Consider the following 18,486-nt stretch of genomic DNA (forward strand, 5'->3'; position numbering starts at 1 on the left):
AGGAGGAAATAGTTTTTTGCAATAAAAAATTATATTTAAAAAAAATACTAAGGATGCTTGAAAAAGCTAAAAGGAGCCATTCTATTTTATGTGTGTGTATACTCTGTGTATGATGCATGCACTTGTGTATGTATGTGTACACAAGTGTATGTGTCTGAAACTGAACTGAAAGTCTCCTCCCCAACAACTGGAACTTTAAAGTCTTGTTGATAGCATTGCTAAGTAGTAACCTATTTAGAACACAGACAGTTGAGCATAGATCTATCTTATGACTCAGAAATAACACTTACAATGAGAGTAATAAAGTATGTCTATAAAAATCAAAAAAAAATAGCCAAATTCAGCCATTCCCCTATAATCCAGAGAATTGAAATAAAGGACCTAAGAAGAGTTCAAAGGATTGCCCCAATAGTCAGGAGTTGGAAACAACAGAAATGCCAAAGGATCAAAGAATAAAATAACAAGTTGGTATTCGTGTAGAGTGAGTGGATTATTAATAAACTAAGGGTAATAAAAATATAACTACATAACTCTATGTCTTCACAGTACATTAAACAAAGTGGTGAAGATAGAAAAATGAATAAATGAAGCAGTGATTTTCAAAAGCAGAGATGATCCAGGCAGTGGTAGCACACACATTTAATTCCAGCATGCGGGAGGCAGAGATATGCAGATTTCTGTGAGTTGAGACCAGCCTGGTCTACCAAGCAAGTTCAAGGACAACAAGGCTACACAGAGAAACCATATCTTGAAAACAAACAAACAAAGAAGGCAGGAAAGGACAGGTATTAGAACATAGATGATGAATGGAGATAGCACCTTTTCTACATGATGTAAAATTTCAGGGCCGGAGGGCTGTGAATACCCCACAGTAAATAGAATGTGCTTGAAACAACTCAATTCGAATGAAATTGGCAAAGTATTACATTTCATGCTGTCTATACTTTATACAGTAAAATGCCACCAATTAATAATAATTAACCAAAGGTTGACTGTAATCATCTGTTGGAGGCGGGCTTATCTCCTATAGTGAGGAGCTTGGGAAGACCTTTCAATGCAAATGAAATCATTGTTACAACCCCATTACTGCAGAAACTGCTGCTGGCTTTTGGTCACACAATTTATTTTTCAAAACACCATTCATTCTATGTCTTTGATGAAGAAGGACACTGGAGAGGAGATAGAAGTCTCATTCTTTCCTTTGACTTTAACATTAAAAGGTCAGGACTCCTTGAGTGTAGATGTGAGCAGGATCTGTGATAACACGAAGCTGCTATTCTCTCTTTATCCTGTCGCCTACTTTCTACCATGTTTGGGTCTTCAATTTTGTTTATTGATCATTGATCTATTTCTCAGCTTTTGGGCCAGCACCATGCAGATTTTCTGTTTTTTTTCTATAGTTCTGTTATATTGCTTGGCATCTTTAGTGGTAATCCCTCGATCATTGTTCTTTTTGTTCAGGATTTTGGCTCTTCAGGGAGTTTTGTGGTTACATATGAATTTTGAACCTTTTTTTCTATTTCTGTAAAGAATGTTGGAGAAATTTTAATTAGGATTTCATTGAAACTGTAACTTTATGTTGGTTGTAAGATTGTGTTCACAATATTTTTCTTTTAATCCATGATCATGGGAGGATTTATAGAAACAGGTCAAAGCCGGTAACCTAGGCCAAAGTAGGCCTGAGGCAAGGAACTCATCTTGAGCAAAAAATTCTACAGAAGTGGGACTGAAACCACTACCTAGGACAGAGAGGGCCTGAAGAAGCAAGCTCCATCAGGAGCAGAAGCCAGGAGCAAATCCAGTCCCGGGAACCAACCAGTCCCAGGACATAGGTGGATCAGGATTGAGCTAGCAACCAGATCCAGAGTCAGGATTCTCCACCAGAACAGGTACAGGGGAGTAACTGATGAGCTAGTGAGCCAGAGCCAGAGACCATCAAGGGTCCAGACATGAATCTGGGATCTTGAAGAGGGTAGACTTAGGCCAGGAACCCTGTGGGTCTGGGCATGAGTCTAGGACCTACCAGAATTAGGCCTGAGCCAAGACCTCTGCCAGTCTTGGCATGTGTGAACCTGGGACCTCCAAGAGAATAGGCAGGAACCAGAGATCTCTGAGGGGCCAGGTGTGAATTTGGGACCTCAGAGAGAGATTAGGCCTGAGCCAGGACCTCTGTGGGTCTGGGCATTGGTCTGGGACATCAAAGGGAATAGGCAGGAACCTGGAACCTCTGCAGGTCTGAGTATGAGTTTGGGACCTCTGAGGGAGTAAGCCTGAGCCAGGTCCTCTATAGTTCTGGGTGCACCCAAGCCTGGAACTCTGAGGCAGTAGACCAGAGCCATAAACTTTTGCAAGACCAACTCTAAGCAAGGGACTTCTATAGAAGGGCATCCAGACCAAGATTTACAGAAACAGGGCAAAACTGGCAACCTAGGCCAAAGCAGGCCTGACACAGCAAACTCCAAGGAGCAGAGTAAAGCACAGGAATACTGAGTTATCTCCAGGAACCCAGAATAACCAATGGGGTGAATAGAACTGTGGTACTGACAATACCACAAGGAACAATCATCTGAGCTTTGGATTAACTGGCACCTAGAAGATTATTCAACAGAATCTCAGGCAGCCCCAACCACACTTATTAGAGAAAAAGATGAGTAGAAAATGTAAGAACACATGTTATACCATAAAGAGCAATACAACACCAGTAAAACCTAAAGACCCTAAAACAGCAAGACCTGAACAACCAAGCATGGATGAAGCAGAAGAGAATGGCCTAAAAATAACTTAAAGAGAAGGTTTGAAATTCTTAAAGAGGAAATGAGAAATTCCCTTAAAGAAATAGAGAAAAAGAAAAACAAAAAAAATTGGAAGACATCAGCAAATCACTTAAAGAACCAAGAAAAAGAAATCAAACATACGAAAGAAACTATTCAGGACTTGAAAACTGAAAGAGAGACAATAAAGAAAACACAAGACAAGTGAATTATAGAAACAAAAATCATGAGAAAATGATCAGGAGCCACAAATGCAAGCTTGAACATCAGAATACAAGAGATGGAAGAGAGAATCTCAAACACTGAAGATACAATAGAGGCAATAGACTCATCAGTTAAATAAAACATTAAATCTAACAAAAGCTTAACCCCAAATATCTAGGAAATATGGGACACCATGAAAAGGCCAAATCTAAGAAAGTAGGTATAGAAGAAGGAGAAAAAGTTTAACTCAAAAGCACAGAAAATATATTTAACAAAATCATAGAATAAAAGTTTCCCAACCTAAAGAAAGATATGCCTATGAAGATACAAGAAGCTTACATAACACCAAACAGACTGGATCCAAAAAAAGTCTTCTTGCCACATAATAATCAAAACACTAAACATACAGAGCAAAGAAAGAATATTAAGAGCTGCAAAAGCAAAAGGGCAAGTAACATAAAAATGTAGATCTATCAGAATCACACGCGACGTCTCATTGAAGACAATGAAAGCCAGAAGGTTATGGTCAAGCATCATGCAGATATTAAGAGACCACAGATGCCAGCCCAAACTACTATACCCAGCAAAACTTTCATTCACCATAGAAGGACAGAACAAGAAATTCCATGACAAAACCAGATTTCATCAATACCTAGCCACAAACCCAGCCTTACACAAAATACTAGAAGGAAAACTCCAACCCAAGAAAGTTGGCTACACCAGCAAAAGCACAGATAATTATTGATCTCATAGCAGCAAATCCCAAAGAAGGGGGAAATGCACAAATTATCATCACCAACAAAGAAAACTTAACTAAAAGGAGATAACAATCACTAATCACTAATATCTCTTAATGTAAATGTACTCAACTCACCTATAAAAAGGCAAAGGCTAACAGATTAAATACAAAAACAGTATCCAGGCCAGGCGATGGTGGCACACGCCTTTAATCCCAGCACTCGGGAGGCAGAGATAGGCAGATCTCTGTGAGTTCGAGACCAGCCTGGTCTACAGAGCTAGTTCCAGGACAGGCTCCAAAGCCACAGAGAAACCCTGTCTCGGAAAAAAAAAAAGTATCCATTCTTCTTCTGCATACAAGAAACACATCTCAACCTCAAAGACAGACATAGTCTCAGAGTAAAGGGTTGGGAAAAATATATCAATCAAATGGACCTAAGAAACAAGCAGGTGTAGCTATCCTAATATCTAACAAAATAGACTTCAAGCTAAAATAAATCAAAAGAGACAAAGAAGGTCATTTCATATTAGTCACAGGAAAAATCCATCAAGAGGAAATCTCAATGCTGAAGATCTATGCCCCAAATACAATGGTATCCTCATATGTAGAAGAAAAACTTATAAAGCTTAAATCATACATAAAATACCACATAATAATAGTGGGAGACGTCAACATTCTCCTCTCACCACTGGACAGGTCAGTCAGACAAAAAACTGAACAGATAAATAAGAGAACTAACAGATGTTATGACTCAAATGGATTTAACAGACATCTATAGAATATTCCATCCAAACAGAAAAAATATACCTTCTTCTTAGCACCTCATGGAACCTTCTCAAAAATTGACCACATACTCAGTAACAAAACAAACCTCAACAAATACAAAAAATTGGAATAATCCAAAGTGCATTATCTGATCACCATGGTTTAAAATTAGAAGTCAACAACAATACTAATTCCAGAAAATCCACAAACACATGGAAAATCAACAATGCTCACCTGAATTATCAATGGTCAAGGAAGAAATAAAGGGAAAAGTTAAAGACCCCCTAAAATTCAATGAAAATGACCACACAACATACACAAATCTATGGGACACAATGAAAATAGTGTTAAGAGGAAAGTTCATGGCACTAAACACCTACATAAAGAAGCTGGAAAAATCCCTCGCTAGTGAATTAACAGAACATTTGACAACTTTAGAACAAAAAGAAGCAAACTCACCTAAGAGAACTAGATGGCAGGAAATAATCAAATTAAGAGCTGAAATCAACAAAATAGAAACAAAGAAAATAATACAAAGAATCAATGAGACAAAGAGTTGGTTCTTCAAGAAAATCAACAAAATAGACAAACCTTTACCCAAACTAACCAAAAAACAAAGAGAGAATATCCAAATTAACAAAATCTAAAATGAAAAGGGGATATAACAACAGACATGGATGAAATCCAGAGAATCATCAGGTCATATTTCAAAAACCTGTATACCACAAAACTGGAAAACTTAAAGGAAATTATCAACTTTCTGGATAAATATCACTTACCAAAATTAAATCAAGACCAGATAAGCAAATTAAACAGACCTAAAACTGCTGAATAAATAGAAACAGTCATCAAAAGTCTCCCAACAAAAAAAGCCCAGGACCAAATGGTTTCATTCTACAAGACCTTCAAATAAGAACTAATACCAACACTCCTCAAATTATTCCACATAAAAGAAACAGAAGGAACATTGCCAAACTCTTTTTATGAGGCTACAATTTACCCTGATACCTAAACCACAGAATGACATTACTAAGAAAGAGAATTACAGACCAATCTTACTCATGAACATTGATGCAAAAATACTAAATAAAATACTGGCAAATCGAATCCAAGAACATATCAGAACCATCATCCACCATGATCAAGTCAGCTTCATCCCAAAGATGCAGGGATGGTTCAACATACAAAACTCTGTCCACATAATCCACCATATAAACAAGCTGAAAAATAAAAACCACATGATCCTCTCTTTAGAAGCCAAAAGAGCTTTTGACAAAATATAGCATTCCTTTATGATAAAGGTCTTGGAGAGAGCCGGGATACAAGGAACATACCTAAACATAATAAAGGCAATATGCAGCAAGCCAACAGTCAACATCAAACTAAATGGATATAAACTCCCAGTGATTCCACTGAAATCAGGAACAAGACAAGGTTGTCCACTCTCTCCATATCTATTCAATATAGTTCTTGAGGTCCTAGCTAGAACAGTAAGACACCAAAAGGAGATCAAAGGAATACAAATTGGAAAAGAAGTCTAAATTTCACTGTTTGCTAATGATATGATAGTTTACATAAGTGATCCTAAAAATTCTACCGAGGAACCTCTGCAACTCATAAACACTTTCAGTAATGAGGCAGGATGCAAAATTAACTCAAAAAAATCAGTATCCCTCCTGTACACAGACAATAAAAGAACTGGGGAAGAGATCAGAGAAACAACACCCTTCACAATAGCCACAAATAGCATAAAATATCTTGGAGTAACTCTAACCAAACAAGTGGAAGACAAGTATGACAAGAACTTTAAATCTTTAAAGAAAGAAATTTAAGAAGACCCCAGAAAGTGAAAAGGTCTCTCATGCTCTTGGGTAGGCAAAATTAACATAGTAAAAATGGGTATCTTACCAAAAGCAATCTACTGATTCAATGCAATGCCCATCAAAATCCCAGCAGAATTCTTCACAGACCTCAATGAATGGTAGGTACTCAACTTCATGTGGAAAACCAAAAAACCCAGGATAGCCAAAACAATCCTGTACAATAAAGGAACTTCTGGAGGCATCACAATCCTTAACATCAAATTCTCCTACAGAGCTTCAGTACTGAAAACAGCCTGATATAGGCAAAAGAATTTGAGGAGGATCAATGGAACAGAATAGAAGACGTAGATATTTATCCATGCACTGTCGAACACCTGATTTTTGAAAAAGAAGCAAAAAATATCAAATGGAAAAAAGGAAAGCATATTTAACAAATGGTGCTGGCATAACTGGTTGCTGACATGTAAAAGAATGAAAATAGACCCATATCTATCACCATGCACAAAACTCAAGTACAAATGGATCAAAGACCTCAACATAAAACCAGGCACACTGAATCTCATAGAAGAGATAGATGGAAGTACACTTAAACACATTGGCACAGAAAACCACTTTCTAAATATAATGCCATCTGCCACGTCCACAGCAGTGACTGCCGTGTAGTGACAAAATGCCTCTGCGCTGGCTTTTGCCTGCTGAAGGATTGGGGTTAGAGCTTCTTGGAGCGAAGCCCCAGGTGGTCCCCCTGGCAATCAGCAGTCCAGAGAGGACCTGATGCCCTAGGCAAATCTCATATCTGGAGATGGCCCTGAGAGCGAGCCCTCCTGACACCTTGCCTGATCTTTCTCTGTATTTCTTAATTTTCTTGTTTATAGCTGACCGCTTACCAAGAGATCAAAGTACGTCCTTGGCTCGGCTCCACCGTTCATTAAAGTAGTCCTTGAGGAACTGAAGTATGCCCCATGCCACATGAGCCTGGGAAACTTTATTATTTATGAAACAGAAGCGGCTAAAGTTGATATGTTATGAGGGAATCGTCATAGTGAATCAGATTTAGAGAGAAAAGGAGAGTTAGAGAAAATTCCCCTTTATGAAAAGATTAGCTAGATCTCAGAAGCCCTGGAGTCTTTATAGTAAGAAGGAAAGAAAGGAAATTATTGATAACATGAGACTAGTTTTAATATATTGGTATAGGAACTATCATGAGAAAATGAGAAAACTATTAGGGGATATGGAGCAAAGAATAAAAACTATATAGATGGAAAGCTAAACACAGGACCCTGAGAACTAGTCTCCCACGGTAGAATGTAAATAATGGTGTGAGACAGAGTTCTAAGAGACAAAACAAAACTAAAAGTCCTTGCCAACATCTTGAGCACGGAAGGGGGAACACGTAGAAAGGAGCACGTAGAAGAAGCTCTATTTTGGCTATGCTTAATCTTGATTTATGTCTGGAACCCTGAGTGGGGTGATGTAATGCACCTGCCAAGTTCTTTGATCTGTTTTGTACAAAAACTGAAGCTTTGCAGAAGTAAAGTTGCAGCAGATTTTCACTACACAGTGTGTCTGTCTGTCATTTCCCTTGCATCGTATCCTGACTATCCTATCCTTCACCCTGGTCTCCCGTGGATAGTGGTCTCCGAGAGGGACGGTCCGCGGCAGCCATCAGCATAGACAATGAGAAAAACAATTAATAAATGGGACCTCCTGAAACTGAAAAGCTTCTGTAAAGCAAAGGACACAGTCAACAAGACAAAATGACAGCCTACAGAATAGGAAAAGATCTTCACTAACCCCACATCAGACAGAGGTCTGATCTCCAAAATATACAAAGAACTCAAGAAATTGGTCACCAAAAGAGCACATAATGCAATAAAAAAGATGGAGTACAGACTTAAACAGAGAACTCTAAACAGAGGAATCTAAAATGGCTAAAGACAATTAAGGAAATGTTCAACATCCTTAGCCATCAGAAAAATACAAATCAAAACAACTCTGAGATTCCCTCTTAAACCTGTAAGAATGGCCAAGATAAAAAATAATGATGACAACTTATGCTGGAGAGGTTGTGGAAAAAGGGAACACTTCAGCATTGCTGGTGGGAATGCAAGATGGTACAACCCCTTTGGATGTCAGTGTGGCATTTTCTCAGAAAATTAGGAAACAACCTTTCTCAAGACCCAGTAATACCACTTTTGAATCTATATCCAAGGGATGTTCGATCGTGCCACAAGGACATGTGCTCAACTATGTTCATAGCAGCTTTGTTTGTCATAGCCAGAACCTGGAAAAAAACTAAAAGCCCCTTGACAGAAGAATGGATAAGGAAAATGTGCTACATTTACACAATGGAGTACTACACAGCAGAAAAAATAACGACATCTTGAATATTGCAGGAAAATGGATGGAGCTAGAAAACATTATTTTGAGTGAAGTGACCCAGACACAGAAAGACAATTATCACATGTCCTCACTCATAGGTGGCTTTTAAACATAAAGTAAAGAAAACCACAACCCCAGAGAACTTAGACAACAATGAAGACACTAAGAGACACTTACATAGATCTAATCTACATAGGAAATAGAAAAAGACAAGATCTCCTGAGTAAATTGGGAGCATGGGGACCTTGGGGGATGATTGAAGAGGAGAGGAAAGGCAAGGAGAAATGTAGAGCTCAATAAAAATCAATTAAAAAATAACACCCAACCATTTTTGAAGATGTGACCCCTGGAATGCTGTCATGGGTACATACATATAGCTTGATTTGTTTGTCTTTAGGAGCCTCAGGAGTTCCTTTAACTTCTCAGGCTGACCTGAGATTTTTGGTGGTAGGGCTGAAAGGAATTTTTGGGCAAGTTGATATTATAGAGACAACTTTTATGTAAGTATGAGAGCTAGAAGGAAAAATGCTCAAAACTATGATAGATACTTCAGAGATAAGGAAGCAAAGGTGAGAGAACTAAAAGAGATAGAAGTCACTTTAGGAGTCATCTTTAGCTTTGTCGTAAGTGTCCACCTGGTCAGCCATCTCCCCACACTAGAGTTTTCTTGATGCATCCTGTACACCACAAAGATCATGTAACACTCATAAGAGTCTGTGACTGACAATTCCTCCAAATTCACTTCTGACAATCAAAGCATCATTTCTTGTCCTTTTAACTAAGACCAAATGTCATGACCAGCTGCTCACTCCTACCCCTCCTCCTCTTTTCCTTTCTAGTTATCCATGGTACAAATTTCTCAGGATGTAAAAGTAACCACCCAAGAATTAAAGCCCTCATATTGGCAAGATACACAACCAAACTTATTCTTACATCCTTACCTCAGTGCCCTCATCTCCCTTGCCATTTCTACCTGGTGTTTTTTCAGCCATCTCTGATGGTGTTTACCTTTGTAATCCCCCTGCCACACTCAGGTCTGTCACTAATAACTCTAATCCCTTTCAGGGATTTGAACACAGTGCAGGTGTTTTTCTGAGAAGATGTCTAATCTCCATGCAGACACTGTCACTGCACTAAAGAAGTGCAGATAAAGAGGTGAAATGATAATCACCTCCCAGCAGGATGACATCACTGTGTGCCAAGCCTTTATCTCAGGAATGAAATGTCTTCCTGGGCACACGCTCTGAGTGTGACCAAGGTGTCTGCCACCCCAGTGGACATATTTGGTAAGTTGTTCCTTTCTTTCCTCATAGTTTGTTTTATGTATGGAACTGTCTTAAGAAATATGGCATAGATACACAAATTTTTTGAGACATGTTCTAGGAATGTTGTCCAGAACTAACCAGGAGCCAAAGAGCTAATATGATTCATTTGTTCTAGCCTATATGTGTGCATGACTAGTTAGAATAACTAAAACATTTGTGGTAGCATGCTGTCCTCAGCTGCCTCTGTGAACATGCCTCTGAGTGTTTTCTGTAGCACCCGCGCTACTATACACTCTCCCTTTATTTTTGGTCTTTAGCAGCAGAATGAATCATATTATTTCATTAATTTTATTTTATGTACCCTTTCACAAATATGATAAAAAATATAGTAAAAAAAATCTGACCAAAACATTTCCAAGATTCTGGGGCAGGAAGAATTAAGGTCCTCAGATACATTACCTGTGACTCTAACATGTCACCAGAGTGACCATGCCTTCATAGCTCTCCATCCACTATATCCACCTCCTGCCCAGTGGGTTTCCAAGGCTGCCACCCAATCAGAGTCTGCTCCCGACCAGCAGACCTGAGAAGGACCATTTTCCTGTTCTTATTCTAGGAGATGTGTCCAGTTTATTTCTAGCTTGTGTCTCCACAGGGAATATTTTAACACAGAAAAGGAGGGATGTATTTGTGCTTCCGGGAGTGATTGCAGTTATTAAATGACACAGGGATCTGGGATCTTAGCAGGTCCCAGACTGAGATGCTGTCTGTTTTGGTGTGTTGTTCTAGTGCCCATACTTCATTCCTCAGGACATCATGACAACATTGTTGTGTTGTGTTATTCTAGTGCCCAGACTTTGTTCCTTGGAATATTGTGACAAGATATTTGTACACATACTGAAGTGTTCTTTTCTTTCTCATTCCCCCCTTTTACCCCAACATCTGTAACACTGAAAATGATCTGTTGTTTAGGTTATGGGAAGTAGTTTTTTTGACAATACGAGAAAATGATCTTGGAGCCTCATGTGACTGGATAAGCATCCTATCATCGAGCTACATGCCTAGCCCTTTAAGAAATTCTGTCACAAACATATTTTATTTTCAGAATATTCTGTTTTAACTCCTCTATCCTTTATCCAGATTGTAGCATTTTCTGAAACCTAATGATTGTTATGTAGGTTATTAGTATAATACCAGTAATTTTTAAACACATAAAAAATTTACTATATGTTTTCCTTTGGGTTCACCTTCTTATTTAGCTTCTCTAGGATCACAAATTATATGCTCAATGTCCTTTAGGACAATGGCACTAGGTTTCGATCCTAATACATGAACTGGCTGTGTGGGAGCCTAGACTGTTTGGATGCTCACCTTCCTGGTCCTGGATAGAAGTGGGAGGACCTTGGACTTCCCGCAGGGCAGGGAACCTGGACTGCTCATCATTCTAGAGGGGGAGGGGGAATGCAGTGGGGGAGAGGGGGAGAGGGGTAGCGGAGTGAGGGGAGGGGGAGAAGTGTGGGAGGAGGGGGAGGGAAATGGGAAACAGGGAGGAGGTGGTAATTTTCCAAAACAATAAATAAAAAAATTACAAAATATTGTTTTTAAAAGTTTTAGATTTTTTATTTTATTTTCTGTGTGTGAATGTTTTGCCTGTAAAAGTGTCTGAGTACCTTGTATGCGCTGGGTGTCCATAGATATCAAATGAGATAACTGAAGTCTCTGGACGGTTGTGACCCCACTGCTTGGGATATGAGGTTGTAGCCCCTGCAGAGACAACAGAGATTTTAACCGCTGGACTGTCTCCTTGATTTCTAACTACAGTTCTTTCTTTTTGAAAAAGATGTTTACCTTTCAGATTTTAGTTTAATTATAACATTTCTTCCTTTCCTTTCCTCCTTCCCAACCCTCCTATGTGCCCTCAACACTCTCCTTCAACTCAAGAACTCTTTCAGTCTTGTCTTGATGAATATGAATTTAGAAAAAAATGCATTTTAGATTATTTTTTCTATCATTTTTTCTTTTGTGGGAGGTGTATGTTGCTTTGACTGTTCATTTGTTTTGAGATATGGATTCATTGTATAATCTTGGATAGCCAGAAGCTGCTGTGTATTGTAGGCTAACATTCATCTCAGAGATTCACTTGCCTCTGCCTCCTGAGTGCTGGATTAAAGGTGCTCCTCTTTATGCCTGGCTGGTTACTTTTTAAAGTAATCCTTTATATTTATGAGTTAGATTCCATACAACGTTTAGTAGTATGTGTTTAAGAAAAATCTACATTTTGTATTTTAATGTTCATATTTCTTTAAATTTAAATTTATGTTTGTGTACATTTCTGTGTATCTTTGTGTGGATTTGAAGCTGAAAGTTCAGTGCCAATGAAACCCAGAAAAGTGCATTGAATCCATGGAAGCTGGAGTCACAGGAGGTTGTGAACTGCATAAGGTGGGTACTGGAAACCAAACCTGGATCCTCTGGTTGAGGATCAACTGAGCAATCCCTCCAGTCCCATTTAAACATCATAAGTTTATTTCTGTTTGTGTGTGTATGTATGCAGTTGATATGTTTTGAATATGGAGACCAGAAGAAAACTTGGAAGAATTTGTCCTCTTTTGCCACTATATGGGTCCCATAGAATAAACAGTCCTCCTAGATATGCTTCTAATCTAAACAAGAAGATAGGCTGTGGTGATCTGGCTGTGATGGCTTTGCATGGTTTACAGATTCACACAGGGGTTTTTTATTTAAGTTTATTTATTTATTTTTACTCGTGTGATGCATGTTTACCAGCATGAGGTTGTGTGCACCATGTGCATTCAGGAGTCCACGGAGGTCAGAAGAGGAAGTTGGATCTCCTAGAACTGGAGTTCAGGCAGTTGTGAGACACCATGTGGATACTGGACATCAAACCAAGACCCTCTGCTTGAGTGGTCACTCCTCTTAGCCTCCTCTCAAGGTCCCAGCAAGAACTAATTTTACAGGTTATGGTTTATTCTGACTTTTGAAAGATACACATACAGAGGGGCCTACTTCAAATCTGCCATTTGTCTCATTAGTCAATAACGGTGTTTCCTCAAAGGGAGTCAGCAAACAGGACTTCCTCATCAGGCAAGGCAGACTGCACACAGTTCCCCTCAGTCTTCCCGTGACTGAGGTAGAGAACTGCCAGTTTTCCTGTCTATAAATAATGCGGTAAGAAGTCCCTTTACATTTACAAATGATGTGTTCATAATTCACATCTAAGATGGGTTTTATGAGAAAAGACGTTTCTAGTAGTCTTAAGACAGCATATCAGTTACTTGTCTGTTTCTGTGATAAAATACCATGATTAGATGCAATTTAGAGGAGAAAAATGTTTGGTTTGAATTATAGGTCCAGAGGAATAGAGTCTCTCGTGGGATGAAGGGTGGAACCATGTTAACAGTCAGGGAAAGCAGGTGGGAGGAGGAAAATGATTGATCACATGTTCATGCACACAGGAGGAAGAGAGAGAACAGCAAGTGGGACCAGCTTATTCACAGTCAATGTTGGCTTCTCCCTCCCAGTGATGGACTTCATCTAGTAAGGCTCCACCTCCTAAATGCTGCATAAGCTTCCCAAACAGCGCCACCAATTGGGGTGAACTATACAAATACCATAATCTACAGAGGATATTTCTCATTCAAACAACCACAAGTAACAATCCATTTCTGAATTGCTCTGGTTCAAATAAAGCAAAGTATAGTGCCTCTTAGGAATGGATGCATTAGTTTCCATTAACTCAAACTGGGGAATGATGTTCCTCATTCAGACCACTGTTGGAATCCTAGCCAATTCCTTCCTCTTTCATCTGTATAACTTTCCATTGTTCACTGCACAAGTGGTGAGACCCATGAACTTGATTCTCAATCAGTTGGTCATATCAAACACTCTGGTTCTCTTCTCCAAAGGGATTCCTCAGACAGTGGCCACCTTTGGGTTGACATCTTTCCTGGGGGAGGCTGGGTGCAAACTTCTACTCTATTTCCACAGAGTAGCCAGAGGGGTCTCCCTCAGCACCACCTCCCTCCTCAGTGGCTTTCAGGCCATTAAGCTTCACCCTGATACTTTGGGGTGGCTGAACCTCAGAACTAGATCCTCAAAGTGCATTGTCACCTGCTGTTTCCTTTGCTGGATCCCACAGCTTCTGCTCAATATCCCTGTTTCTATGATCAAACCTGGTCCAAAGAATAGCAAAAACCTGAGTGCTAAAGGAATACACAGATACTGTTCCTCAACTGTGCCTGAGAGATTAACTTTCTTAATAAAAGCAGTGATTCTATCTGTAAGTGATATTATGTGTCTGGTTCTCATGGCCTGGGCCAGTGGCTCCATGGTCCTTGTCCTGCATAAACACAAGCATCGAGTTCAGCACATCCATAGCTACAGCCTCTCCCAAAGGCCTTCCCACGAGGACAGAGCCACACGCACCATTCTGATCCTGGTAACCATGTTTCTGTCCTTTTACTCTCTAGCTTCCATCTTATCATTTTGTATAACCCAGACTGTGAACCCGAGCCCTTGGCTGCTGAACACCTCTGTGCTGCTATCACTGAGCTTCCCAACACTCAGTCCCCTCGTGTTCAGTTTCAGTAATATATGTGTCCCTCATTTCTGCTGTGTCTTTTGGATAAAGAAAAACAGCCCAACTGTGGTCTCTGATGTTTAAATTCCCTCCAGGACATGTCAACTTTAATGTGCTGCTTTTTCCCAATATTTGTAGGTGCACATGCTTGTTATCTTTCATGCTTCTTTCTCTGTAACAAACTTATGATTTGGTGTTAATAAAATTGATAATTATTGTTTCATCTTTTTTTTGCTAAACTATCAAAAAGAATATATGGTGCAATATCCAAACAAATGACTATATTTTTAATCGCATATAATTGCCCTCCAAATCTCTAATGTTTGCACTCTGAAGACTCAGGTCTTTGGGTTTGGAGCTCAAGTAAATCTTCAGCTACTCAGCTAATTAGATCTTTGCCTAGGCTACATGAAGCACTGGTTTTTTTTTTAAAAAAAAATGCCATTCATTTCAGTAATTCCTTTCTGTGATGGCATGTACCTAATAATTCCATCTTTCAAGAGAAAGCAACAGGAATATCAGGAATTCAAGGTCATTCTAAGCTACATTTTGAGTTTAGACCCAAATTAGGGTACAAAAAACACTGTCTCAAGAAACAAGCTAGACCCTATCCCATAGCAATACTGACGAATATCTTTCATATTACCATAGAACCTTCATCTGGTGATGGATGGAGATAGAGACAGAGACCCACACTGGAGCACTGGACTGAGCTCCCAAGGTCCCAATGAGGAGCAGATGGAGGGAGAACACGAGCAAGGATGTCAGGACCACGGGGGGTGCACCCACCCACTGAGACAGTGGGGCTGATCTATTGGGAGCTCACCAAGGCCAGCTGGACTGTGACTGAAAAAGCATGGGATAAAACCGGACTCTCTGATCATGGCGAACAATGAGGACTGATGAGAAGCCAAGGTCAATGGCAAGGGGTTTTGATCCTACTTCATGTTCCGGCTTGGTGGGAGCCTAGCCAGTTTGGATGTTCACCTTCCTAGACATGGACGGAGGGGGGAGGACCTTGGACTTTCCACAGGGCAGGGAACCATGACTGCTCTTTGGATTAGAGAGGGAGGGGGAGAGGAGTGGGGGGAGGGGGAGAAGAGTGAGGGGAGGGGGAGGGAAATGGGAGGCTGGGAGGAGGCGGAAACTTTTTTTTCTTATTCTCAATAAAAAAAAAGAAACAAGCTAGCAAGCAAATCAGAACAATTCCCAAATTTAGCTGTTACACTTTAAGCCAGAGAACTAAAAGAAAGGACCCAAAAAGAATTCATAGGATTGTCCCAGTAGCCAGGAGTTGGAAACAACATAAATGCTAAAGGATGGAAGAATAGAATAACTGATGTGGGAGGGTCATCTATATATCTGTTGTTTTCATTGGTTAATTAATAAAGAAACTGCTTGGCCTTTGTTAGGCCAGCCCTTAGGTGGGTGGAGTAGACAGAATAGAATTCTGGGAGAAAGAAAGCCCAGTCAGGCAGTTGCCATAGCTCTCTTCTCCAAGATGGAAGCAGGTTAAGATCCTTCCTTGTAAGCTACCACCTTGTGGTGCTACACAGATTATTAGAAATGGGTTAATCAAGATGTGAGAGTTAGCCAGTAAGAGGCTAGAGCTAATGGGCCAAACAGTGTTTAAAAGAATACAATTTGTGTGTAATTATTTCGGGTGTAAAGCTAGCTGGGTGGCAGGACGCAGCCTGCTGTCCTTACAAAAAATAACAAATTAATATTTACATAGAATGCATGACTGACTTTAATCTAGGTGTAATAAGCCTGACCAAAGCTAACTAGATAACCCTATGGACATAGTCACTTAAAATGTAATTATCAAGACAAAATATAAATAAATCAGTGGATCAACAGAGCTGAGAGGAATAGGGATTAGAACATCAGTGTTTAGTGAACACATTTCCTTTTCTGCTTGATGTAAAATTTCAGGCCTGGATGGCTGTGATGACCTGACAGTACAAACAATGTTCTTTGAATGCAATTGGCAAATTATAACACTTCACATTATGTATATTTTACCACAATACATATGCCACCAATTAATAATAATAAATTCAAAGGTGACTGTAATCGTATGTTGGTAAGGGGCTCATCTCCTTTTGACAGAATATAGTGAGACACACGTGGGAAGACCTCTCAATGCAAATGAAATCATTGTCACCACCCCATTTCTGTCACTCAACTTATTGTTCAAAACACAGTTTATTCTAGTTCATAGATGAAGAAGGACACTGGAGAAGAGAGAGAAGTCTCATTCTTTCCTTTGACTTCCACATTCCTCAAAGGTCAGGACTCCTTCAGTGCAGATGTGAGCACCACCTGTGGTGATGCAAACCTGCCATTCTCTGTTCCTCTTTAATCTGCCAGCAGTTTTCTCTCACGTTTGGGTCTTGTATTTTGTTCATGGATTGTTGATCTACGTGCCTGCTTTTGTGCCAGTACTATGCTGTGGTTTTTTTTCTATTTATAAATAGTTCTGTAAGCTTGACATCTTTAATGGTAATTCCTCCAGATTTGTTCTTTTTGCTCAGGATTATTCTGGTAATTCAGGAACTTTCGTGGTTCCATCTGAATTTTAGATTGTTTTCCTGTTCCTGTGAAGAGTGTTGTGGAGGTTTTTATTAGGATTGTATTGTGCCTGTAACTTTATTTGGAAGGAGGGTCATTTTCACAATATATTTTTACTAATCTGTGACCATAGGAGGTTGTCTCATCTTCTTGTGTCTTTTTGTACCTCTTCCATCAGAGATTTAAAATGTCACTGTTAGCGGCCTTTCACCTGCTTGTTAGGATTACTCCTAGAATAATAGCAGCAGTAGCGTACAGAAGCCATGTTTAGCAGTATGGATCAGTCAAAAGAAAGGGAAAACCAACATCAATTCTTTTTTTAAAAAACAATATTTTACATACCAACCACAGTTCCCCCTCCCTCCCTCCTTCCATTCTGCCCTCCCATGCCCATTTACTCCTCAGAGAGGATATGGTCTCCCATGTGGAGTCAATTAAGACTGGAGGGACAAAGTCCCTCTCCACTGCATTAAGGTTGAACATAGGGAATGGGTCTAAAATGTCAGTTCATGCACCAATCCTTGTCTCACTACCATAGGCCCCACAAACAGATGAAGCCACAAAATTGTTACCCACATTCAGAGGGTCTCATTCTGCCCCTTGCATGCTCCCCAGCTGTCAGTCCAGAGTCCATGAGCTCTCACTAGCACAGATCAACTGTCTCTGTGGCTTACACATCAAGATCTTGACCCCGCCCCCTGCTCATATAATCCCTCCTCACTTTCTTTGACTGGACTCCAGGAATTCAGCCCAGTGCTTTGCTGTGGATCTCTGCATCTGTTTCCACCAGTTACTGGATAGAGGTTCTATGCTGCCAATTATGGTAGTCAGCAATATGATTACAGGAGAAGGCCAGTTCAGGCACCATTTCTATTATTGTTAAGAATCTTATCTGGGGTCATACTTACGGATACTGGAGTTTTCTCTAGCACCAGTTTTCTCCCTAACCCCATAATGGTTGCCTCTATCAACATGTCTCTTTCATTTATCTCCCTCTCAGTCTCTCCCCAAGTCAACCATCCCATTCCCTAGTGTTCTCATCCCCATTTCCCTCCCCTTTTCCTCTTGCATCAAGGTTACCCAGGAGATCAATCTACTTCCCCTTCCTAAGGCAAACCATAGGTGTGCCTCTTTGGGTCCTCCTTATTACCTAGCTTCTATGGGGCTGTGGATTGTAGCCTGGTTAACCTTTGTGAGCATCTAATATCCAGTTATGAGTGAGTACTTACTTTGCTTGTCTTTCTGGAATCTTGGTTACCTCACTCAAGATGATTTTTTTATTACTCCAACCAATAGCCTGCTAATTTCTTGATGTCATTGTCCACCAGAGCTGACTAATATTCCATTGTGTAAATATACCACA

The 18,486-nt window shown here is 39.8% G+C and overlaps 1 protein-coding gene across 1 annotated transcript; it reads left to right on the forward strand.

The window, feature by feature from the left end:
• Positions 1-13,682: 13,682 nt before the first annotated feature.
• Positions 13,683-14,633, forward strand: LOC126493795 (vomeronasal type-1 receptor 1-like). Its single transcript, XM_050130900.1, has one exon. It carries the CDS (start codon positions 13,683-13,685, stop codon positions 14,631-14,633), a length of 951 nt encoding a protein of 316 aa, XP_049986857.1.
• Positions 14,634-18,486: the final 3,853 nt, after the last annotated feature.

Source organism: Alexandromys fortis, unplaced genomic scaffold (genome assembly GCF_014885135.2).
Source record: "Alexandromys fortis isolate MF-2015 unplaced genomic scaffold, M_Fortis_MF-2015_v1.1 scaffold_339, whole genome shotgun sequence".
Lineage (NCBI taxonomy): Eukaryota > Metazoa > Chordata > Mammalia > Rodentia > Cricetidae > Alexandromys > Alexandromys fortis.